The sequence below is a fragment of the Agelaius phoeniceus genome, chromosome 15 (genome assembly GCF_051311805.1).
Source record: "Agelaius phoeniceus isolate bAgePho1 chromosome 15, bAgePho1.hap1, whole genome shotgun sequence".
In the NCBI taxonomy this organism is placed as follows: Eukaryota; Metazoa; Chordata; class Aves; order Passeriformes; family Icteridae; genus Agelaius; species Agelaius phoeniceus.
In genome coordinates, this window is record NC_135279.1 from 15,130,962 (window position 1) to 15,140,367 (window position 9,406).

Genomic DNA, 9,406 nt, shown 5'->3' on the forward strand with positions numbered 1-9,406 from the left:
CGGGTGTGATTACAGCGAGCGCTCCCATTGGTGGACGTGCCGCAGCGGGCGCTGCGATTGGCGGAGGCGCCGCGATCCCCCCCCCCGCTGTTGTCCGGGCAGGGAAGATGGCGGCGGCCGCTGTGAAGAGCATCGGGGGCAGGCTGGGCCTGGGACTGAGGGAGCTCCGCATCCACCTGTGCCAGCGCTCCCCCAGCAGCCGCGGCGTCAGGTCAGCGCGGGGATGGGCCGGGCCGGGGCCGGGGGCGCTCCTCCGGGGGAGCGAGACACCCCCGGGCTGAGCCAGAGGGACCCGCCGCTCCTCCTTCCCTCCGCAGGGAATTCATCGAGCAGCACTACGTGACCCTGAAGAAGGCAAATCCCGACTTCCCCATCCTGATCCGCGAGTGCTCCGGGATCCAGCCCAAGCTCTGGGCTCGGTACGGTGAGTAGGGGGTGCCCGCCGGGAAACAGCACTGGATTATCAGGGCATGCTTGGGGTTGGAAGGGACCTCAGGGACCTTCAGTATTTATGATTCTTTAAGCACAGGTTTCCCAGTGTGTGAGCACACAGACCAGGGGAGTCTCATGTGTCTGGGTGGGACTGGCAGGGAAATGGAGCCCGGGGTCAGCCCAGGTTGGGGTAGCTGTAGGAACAGAGTTTTTAGGCTGCTTTCCTGAGGAGAGCACCTTGCTGGGATGAGGCTGAAGGCCACAGGGTTGCTCTTGGATGTGTGTCTGCCCAGGCAGAGCTAACAAAAGGAGACTGGGAAAGGTGTTGAACTGCTTTGGGTTCTTTCCAAGAGATCAGAGGAGAATAAGAAGGTGGAAATGATAACTTGGGCATGTGGAGGAACACAGGGAGGTGGTGATGGGAGCCTGGGCTGTGACATCAGTGCCTTGCAGCAGGAAAGGATCTACACACCTGCCCCCTCTCAGTCTGCCTGTTTTCCCACAGAGTTTGGGAAGGAGAAGAGCATCCCACTGAGCAACCTGAGTGTGGATGAAGTGGGCAAGGCCCTGGAGAGCGTCGTGAAAGGCCATGCATGACAACAGACAGGAAGTACACACCTGCTGGAGACTCAACTGATTATCTTTAATGTCACAGATGTATCTTTAATTTATCAATTCATAAACACAATGTGCTTACCTTGAGCTTGGTGGTGGCTGAGAGCCCAAGGAATGGCTGATGCAGCCCTTCAGCCCTCCCTGGCACAGGAGAATCTGCCTGGGCTGCAGCTCAGCTCTGCCCCTGCTCCAGGCTCTGGGGGACACCAGGCTGGTGCTTACTGGGTGGTGACAAGAACCAGCCCCCCATGCAGCCAGCACTGGGCACATCAGAGCCCTGAACATCCCTTGGGAAGCTGGGCACTGGGGTGAGCAGTTTATTCCTCCCCTGGCACTTCAGAGGAGGTAAGGGAGAGGGTGAGGCCTAGGAGGAGGCAGCCAGTGTGGCTTGGCAGGCACTGAAGGCTCCTGGGGGCTGCCTGACCATGTCCAGCAGTGCCTGTGCCCGCTCCTGCAGCTCTGGGGTGCTCTGGTGCTGCTCCAGGGCCTGGTGCCCACCTTGCCTGGTGAACTCAGCAGCAGCCTATGTAAGAGGAGAGGGTGAGAGCTGGCTGGGTGCTGCAGCTGATCACCTCTGCCCAAGCCACCACATCCCAGGGCTGAAGGAATTCCCCAGAGCCCTCCCAGAGCTGCATTCCCAATCCAGGTAAACCCCACCATGCTGGTGGTTGGCTGGGAAGGACTTTAAAAGCCCCTCTCATTCCCACCCCCTGCTATGGGCAGGGCCACCTTCCACCAGGTGCTCCAGACCTCATCCAGCCTGGCCTTGGACATCCAGGGATGGGCATCCAGCTGCTCTGGGCACCCTGAGCCAGGGCCTGCCCACCTCACAGAGAATTCATTCCTGTGAGCTGCAGCAAGTGGAGCAACCTCAGCAGGAGCAAAAGAAAACTTGGGGTAGAAACAACCTGCCCCAAAAGCAGTCCTTGCCAATAAGAAAGGAACTCTGCAGATACAAGAAGAGCTTCCACCCACCCTGTGCATAACAGTGTCCCTTTGGGCAGGGGCCTGGCTGCTGGGGGGTGGAGGGCAGTGTGGCAGTCACTGAGGGCACTGTGACTCAGATTATGACAATAATCCCCCTCCACAACAACAACAACCCCCAGAGTAATCACTTCCCATCCCCTCTACAGTCCTGCCCCCTGAGCTCTCACCTCTGGGCAGTGCAGGAAGAGGAGGTGCAGCAGCTCCAGGCACTGCCCCACGGCCTCAGGGTCAGGCAGTGAGAGCAGGGGCAGGAGCTGGGCCAGGAGGGGCTGCTGGAGCAGCTGCTGGCACTGGAACTGTCCCTTCTCTGCCACGTTGCACAGCACAGTCAGGACCTGTGGGAGGGACAGGAGGGAGCAGTGAATGCTCCATGGGCACATTCCTGACAGGCTTGGGAGGGCTCCCAACCACTCCCCATGCCATGGAGTTGTGCAGTGGTTTGGGTTAGAAGAGACCTTAAAGCTCACCCAGCCCAAGCCCTGCCATGGCCAGGAACACCTTCCACCATCCCAGGCTGCTCCAAGCCCCATCCCTTCTCTGGGCAACCTGTGCCAAGGCCTCACCACTCCAACAGCAAAGAGTTCTTCCAATGTCCCATCTAACCCTGCCCTCTCAGGGTGAAACCATTCCTAGTTTTGTCACTCATGCCCTTCCCTGAAGTCCCTCTCCACCTTTCTTTCTTGTCCTGCCAGGTGCTTGCCCACAGCCAAGTGCCCACCAAACCACTGGATTTGGGAAGCCTTCTCCACACCCACCCAAGGCACTGTTCATCCCCATGCCAGGCAGACCCAACCTCACCACCCACTCCTGCCAGAGTCCCCAATCTCCTAAAGCTTTGGGGCCTTCCAAAGCAAAGGCAGGAGCCTTCCCAGACCTGCTCTGAGGTGGCCCCAAGCTAACACCTCCCTTGGGACCACCCTTACGCTGGGACAAGGCTCTGCCAAGGGCACACCCAGCTGGAGTGGCTCCAGGGGAGGTGGAGACCTCCTGCCAAGCTGGCACTGCTGCCCCATCCACCCCCCAGCTCCAGCACTGGCAGGGTGGGATTCATGTTCCTGACACTCCAGCGCTCCCCCAGCATTGCCAATGCCTGGGGCAGGGTTTACCAGCACTGTGCCCATCTGGGAACACGTCAGGAGCTGCAGCAGGGCTGGCAGCAGGTCCAGGGACAGAAGAGCAGAGCAGCAGGAGGGATCATCCGCTGGGTGGGCACAGAAGGAACAGGTGAACAAAACCAGGGCAGTGCCAGCAGTGCCCAGCTGTGCCAGCAGCTGTGGGACACTGACCTGTGAGGTTGTTGAGCAGCCACAGGCACTCGTGGATGAGGAAGGGGTGCTGCTGCAGGAAGCACTGCAGGATGAGGAACAGGGCGACGAGCAGCCGTCTGTCCAGGCCCTGGCAGTCTGTCTGTGCCAGCAGGTTACTGAGACACCGCAGCACAGGGCACACCAGCTGTGACACAGGGACACAGCAGGGCTTTAGCTGAGCAGTGTCCCCACAGGCAGGCTGAGAACAGCCAGCCCCTGCCCACCTCTCACCAGCTCCAGGCCCTCGGGAGCCTCCTGGGGGATTTGGGCAGCCAGGTCGAGCAGGAGCGAGGTGAGCACGGGCACGGCCCCCAGGGCCAGCAGCAGCTCATTGTCCTTGTGCCTGCACAGGGAGGGACAGTGCAGTGCCTTGGAGCTTGGAGAGGGGAGACTGCCACATCCCCTCACCAAACAGCAGGGCCTGGGAATTCAGAGTGCTCTCCTGAACCACCACAGGGCTTGTTTCATGTTGGAACAGTGACTTATTGCACATTGGAATAGCACGTTTTTTCCTGAGTTTATGAGAAAATTTAAAAGCCCATAAAAAACAAATTCACTGGAATTATCTGTGTGGGTCTGGGAACAGCCCTGACCCTTGAGCATCATTCCCTACTCATTCCCTGGCTCCAGTGGCAGGCAGGGATTTCTGGCACAGCCCAGATGGGTGGCCCTGGGCCAGCCCCACAATGTGAGGATTCAGGGAGCTTGCCTTGGGAAGGGTGGGGGACAACTCCAGGCATGGGGAAGCAATCTGGGGGCATTTCAGAGGACTAGACACAGCCTCCTCAGGTTCATCGCCCTTTACCACCCTGTAAAAGAGCTCAGTGATCCTGCAAACAGCTCAGACAGGAGAGCTGGGACACCCAGGCTGGCTGGGGAATTCTTTCCCAAGGGAAAAGGGGAGGCAGTCCAGATCCCCTCACAGGGCCATGAGCCTTCATGCCTCGGTTTGCCTGCCCCCAGGGAACTCAAAATGAGGAGAAAACTGCATTTACCTACAAATGATGTAGTGGAGACACCAGGCAAACTCCACAGCTGCTCCCGTGGCAGCCTTGAGGCCAGAGCAGACCAGCTGGAGCATGTGCTGGGGGAGAGCAGAGTCCAGGACCAGCCTGGGGACAGAGAGCAGAGTTAATGGAGGCACAGGCTGGAGCACAGGCAGGACACCAACAGGGAGACACAAACCCTGAGCAGGGAGCTGCTGTAACCATCCTGGGGGCCACAGGATCAAAGCACACACCTGGAAGGGACTCTGAGCCAAGGGCTGTGGCCTTGGGCCCTCCCTGTCCATGGCAGGGCCTGGGGACACTCAGGACACTCTGATTGGGGTCACATTTTTGGCACTGGGGGCTGTCAAGTTGATCTTTTCCTTTGCAAGAGGAACAGAGCCAGAATTCCCTGCAAGCCTTCCCTGCTCCATGCTGGCCTTTACTGAAATACCAGAGCTGTCTGCTCAGATGAGGCTGAGGGAAAGGAGCCAAGCCCTGCTCCCTGATCTGCATCAAAACTTGCACAGTTCTGGCAGGATTGTGCCCTGAACTATGAATGTCACTGGGATGGGAAAGGCCTCGTGTCCCCAGCACACAAATACCACTGGAGGCCCCAGGGCCTGTCCTGTGCAGGGTGCAGAGGCTCAGACTCACGGGATGATGTCTGTGGGTGCTTCCTTGGCTTGGAGGAGCTGTGAGAGGACATAGCCCACACCTTCCAGCACTGCCTCGTGAGGGGACTGCAACAAAGAGAACAGAGCTGATCCCTCCTGGCAGAGCTGATCCCTCCTGGCAGAGCCAGGGCCCCAGGGTGCCAGCCAAACCCAGCTGAGTGGCACAGCCCCCCTGTGCTTGGAGAAGAGGGGGCACACAGGGGACCAGGAGGGACACAGGAACCTGTGGCCACACCAGAGCTGGGCTGTTCCCCTCCCCACATTCACTGGGCTTAGCCCAAATGCAGCTAAAGTCCTGGTTTGAGCATTTGGACCTGCAAACCACAGCCCTGCTGGACTCAGGCCAGGCAGAGGGGACAGGGTTCCCAGACTGTACCAGGCAGCCACTGGATGAGGGGATTCAGCTGGAGAAGAGCCCAAGGTGCTGAGCTGAGCCTTGAGAATGAGCACAGGGAGCCCACAAGTGACCCTCAGGCTGGTGGGAACAGCTCCCTGCAGTTTCCCCAGAGCTGGAAGGAGGGCTGGTAACTCAGGGCTGTCAGCCAGAAAAGTCTCTCCAGGGCACAGCAGAAACGTGGCTGAGCTGTTTCACTCACCTGGATGCAGGATGCCAGCACTGGAATAATGCCCTGAGGCAGCAGCTGCTTCCTCACAGCCTCACTTTCTACTACAAGGTTCCCCAGTGTGTACAAACACAGCTCCTGCAAGGACACAGCAGAGCAGGAGGTGACCCCTGGGCAGGCAGCAGAGCCCCAGGCCCACACACTGCCCTGAGCAGGGCAGGAGCTGCCCTTGCAGGGCCAAACACAGGTGGATGCTGCTGCACTCTCCAGCCACCCCCTTCCCAGCTCCATCACCTCCAGTCCATTCTTCTTCTGTCTGGCTGAAGCTGGGATCTGATCACTCCCACTGTGGAGGTTTTTCAGGATGACATTTCCCCAGCTCTCCTGGAGCCTGCCTGTGTGCTGCACTCAAATGGGATCAGCAGTGGGGTCACTGCCCACCTCCCTCCTGAGCTCTGAGCCTGGCTGCTTCCCCATGGAGCAGCTGGAAAACACCTGGCCATCCCACAGCTACTGCAGCTGTTTGCTCCTTCCCAGATCAAGCTGCACAGAGTGGAACCACAGGAACTCTATCTACTCTTATCCTTTCTTTCTTTTCCTTATATATTTTCTTAAGTGATATCTTTGTACTTCGATATTGTGTCATTTCTACAGATAACCAAAATGGTTACATACCTCCTTTCTATTGCAAATTGTTCTAGAATAAACCTACCATAGATATCGATAGATATATATACACATATATAGATATATATACATATATGTATATATATGTGTATATATATATATATACACATATATGTACATAAACATGGGTCACTCACTGTGGTTCCACTCTAATCCAACCCAAGGGATGTGTGATGAACAAGAACTCAGTTACCCCAACTCAGGGCAGGTTGTAACACCTGGGCACTGGGAACGGTCCTGCTCTGAGGGTGAGGCTGTGATGCCAAAAGATTTTTGCTTCCAGAGGGCCCCTCCTGAGCAGCTCCCACATGCGCCACGTGTGACCAGCAGAGACCAACACCAAGCACCCCACAGGATTCCCAGGTGGGAATGGATCTCCCATGGACCTCACCGTGAGCTCCAGGCTGTGTCCCGACAGGTAGGTGAGCAGGTAGGAGGTGACAGGCAGGCAGGCCTCGGCCACAGCAGGGACACTGGAGTGGGACAGCTCGTGCAGACAGCGGGCAGCCTCCAGCTGCAGCTCAGCCAGGCTGCTGGTGAAGAGCCCCGTGAGCGTCCGGATGCTGCCGTCCAGCCTGGGGACACAACGGCTGCTGTCACCTCCCAGCTCAGCCACCCAAGCACAGGGACACAGGGCCCCTCAGGACCCCTGGTGAGAGGCACAGCAGGCCTGGCTGACCTGACAAACTTCTGCTGAGTGTCCTCATTCTGCAGAGCCCAGCGGAGGCGGCTGAGCCATCGCCTCCTGTCCTCCGAACCCCTCTGCACACCCCTGAGCAGCTCCAGAACCTGCCCAGGGAATTCAGAGGTGGCTGAGCTTCCAGCACTGCCAGCATTAAGATTGCACCCCATAAATCCTTGAGGCAAAGGAGCCCAGGGCATAAAGGTGGGCACAAGGAGCCTTAACTGTGCCTGGCAGTGAACCAGAACCATTCCCAAACCCAGCCCTGCCCAGCCTCCTTCACATGCTGAGTCTGGGGAAGAGCATGTGAGAACGTCAGGTTCTTCACCTCATCCTCTGAGAGCGGGTCTGGCACGACATCTGCTCCATCCTGTGTCCCCTCCTGGGCGGCGCTGTCCTCCCGCAGGAGCCGCTTGCTGACCAGCTGCTCCTGCCGCCGGGCCCTGCGGAGAGCTGCAGGGCACCAGGGCCCCAGTCACACCTGCCCGGGCAGGACACTCCTCCCAGTCCCCCAGGGGCATCACTCCTCCCTTAATCCCGGGAGGAGCCGCCCATTCCTCCCTGTGCAAGCCCGGAAGGGATGCATGGGCAGGGCTGCACTCGGAGCTGGGCTGAGGGTCAGGCACACAAAGTGTGAAGGCACCTCTGGGATAAGGGGCAGGAACACGGGGCCAGCTGGAGGGACCTGAGGCTGGATTTCACACAGGATCAGAAAATCATTGAAGTTGGAAAAGACGGGCAGGATCATCAACTCCAGCCTTCAGCTGAACACCACCATGGCCACTAAGCCATGCCCTAGCTGCCCCATCTACTTGTTTTTGGAAAACACCTCCAGGAATGGCGACTCCACCTGTTCCAATGCCTGACCACCCTTCTGATGAAGAAATTTTCCTTAATATCCAACCTGAACCTCCCCAGGCCAGCCTGAGGCCGTTCCTCTCCTCCTGTCCCTGTTCCCTGGGAGCAGGACCGACCTCCCCTCCTGCCCCCTCCTGTCAGGAGCTCTGCAGAGCCACAAGGTCCCCCCTGAGCCTCCTTTGCTCCAGGCTGAGACCTTGGAAAACCCAAACAGTGGGGGGATGTGGCAGAAACGGGGAATTCATGGCAGAAACGGGGAATTCATGGCAGAAACGGGGAATTCACGGCAGAAACGGGGAATTCACGGCAGAAACCCCAAGGGTTAAAGCCTGAAGCTGTAAAACGCTTCCCCGGGCGGGCAGCGGCGCCGCTCACCCCGCGCATCCCGCGGGGCGGGGATGGGGATGGGGATGGCAAGGGCTGAGCTGGGGGGTCCCTCCCACGGCCGGGGGACCCCGCACACCCCCGGCAGTGCCCGCAGTGCCCGCAGTGCCCGGCCGGACCTGCCTCTCGCTCCCGCCGCCGCTCCCGCAGCTCCTCCGCGCTATGCCCGCCGCGCCGGGCCCGCCGCCGGCCCCACATGGCGGAGCGGGAGGAGGAGGAGCGGGAGGAGGAAGAGGAGGAGGAAAAGGCCGTCCTGGGGCGGTCCCGGGGCGGGGAAAACACGATCCCGGCCCTCCTTCGCCAGTGGAGCGTCCAGCCCGCTCCGGGCATGGGGCGGCTGTGCCCCGCAGGGATGGGATGGGATGGGATGGGATGGGATGGGATGGGATGGGTGCTGGTTGTTCTGAGGGCAAAAAAAGCCCCCAAAGGTTCACCAGAAATGCGGAACAAGGCGGGTCCCTGCCCAGGGACCATGGGACAAGGCAGTTCCCTGTCGCAGACATCTTTCATGAAAAATCCTTTCTTAGGATTTTTCCTTGTAACAAGCTGCAGTTTCAGCAACCAAAAGTAAACAATGGTTATCTGCTGCTGTGGAATGCAACAGGTAAACACGCGATTGGTCTCCTGTAGATGTTTAGATTTACTGACCACTCATGGCAGAGCTGGCTCTTGCTCTCTGTCTGAGACACAAATCTTTGTTATTCATGCTTTTCTATTCTTAGCTTAGCTAGCTCCTGAAGAAACCTTTTCCTTTCTATTTCTTTTTAGTATAGTCTTAATGTAACATATATCATAAAATAATAAATCAAGCCTTCTGATCATAGAGTCAACATTCTTGTCTCTTCTTCATCCTGAAAACCCTTGTGACCATAGTCACAGTTCCCCAGCGAGGTTTTCGGGGAATTTGCGGCTGGAGGGCAGAAATTGAAGGTGCCAGCCCCGGGCAGAGCTGGGGGCTCGTCTGAAGGGGCCGGGAGGGGAGCTCAGAGAGCGGCTGGGACTTTTCTATCATCACTCAGCAGCAGTTTCATGGAATTCCAGACCCTTTTGGGTAGCAAGAGACCTTAAAGATCATCCAGTTCCAACCCCTCCACCATGGGCAGGTGTGACCGTGTTCACAGGGGTCCGAGGATGAGGGAAGAGATGGGGATCTGACTCTGTGTTTCAGAAGGCAGATTTATTATTTTATGATATATATTATATTAAAACTATACTAAAAGAATAGAAG

The 9,406-nt window shown here is 58.0% G+C and overlaps 2 protein-coding genes across 4 annotated transcripts; one reads left to right on the top strand and one right to left on the bottom strand.

Annotated features, from left to right (window-relative positions):
- Positions 1-58: 58 nt before the first annotated feature.
- Positions 59-1,134, top strand: NDUFA2 (NADH:ubiquinone oxidoreductase subunit A2). Of its 2 annotated transcripts, none has more exons than XM_054642863.2 (3): positions 59-211; positions 318-424; positions 938-1,134. In XM_054642863.2, exons 1-3 carry the CDS (start codon positions 108-110, stop codon positions 1,027-1,029), a joined length of 303 nt encoding a protein of 100 aa, XP_054498838.1. In that variant the 5' UTR covers positions 59-107; the 3' UTR covers positions 1,030-1,134. The 2 variants fall into 2 exon arrangements, with proteins under 2 accessions (XP_054498838.1, XP_054498839.1); XM_054642864.2 differs by having other exon boundaries at positions 318-419.
- Positions 1,055-8,411, bottom strand: TMCO6 (transmembrane and coiled-coil domains 6). 2 transcript variants are annotated; one of them, XM_054642856.2, is made up of 12 exons: positions 8,298-8,411; positions 7,265-7,389; positions 6,934-7,043; positions 6,646-6,829; positions 5,601-5,705; positions 4,985-5,070; positions 4,337-4,453; positions 3,573-3,684; positions 3,321-3,486; positions 3,141-3,235; positions 2,202-2,369; positions 1,055-1,570 (listed from the first exon to the last, which is right to left on the bottom strand). In XM_054642856.2, exons 1-12 carry the CDS (start codon positions 8,374-8,376, stop codon positions 1,412-1,414), a joined length of 1,506 nt encoding a protein of 501 aa, XP_054498831.2. In that variant the 5' UTR covers positions 8,377-8,411; the 3' UTR covers positions 1,055-1,411. The 2 variants fall into 2 exon arrangements, with proteins under 2 accessions (XP_054498831.2, XP_077042568.1); XM_077186453.1 differs by lacking the exon at positions 6,934-7,043.
- Between the last annotated feature and the right edge of the window lie 995 nt (positions 8,412-9,406).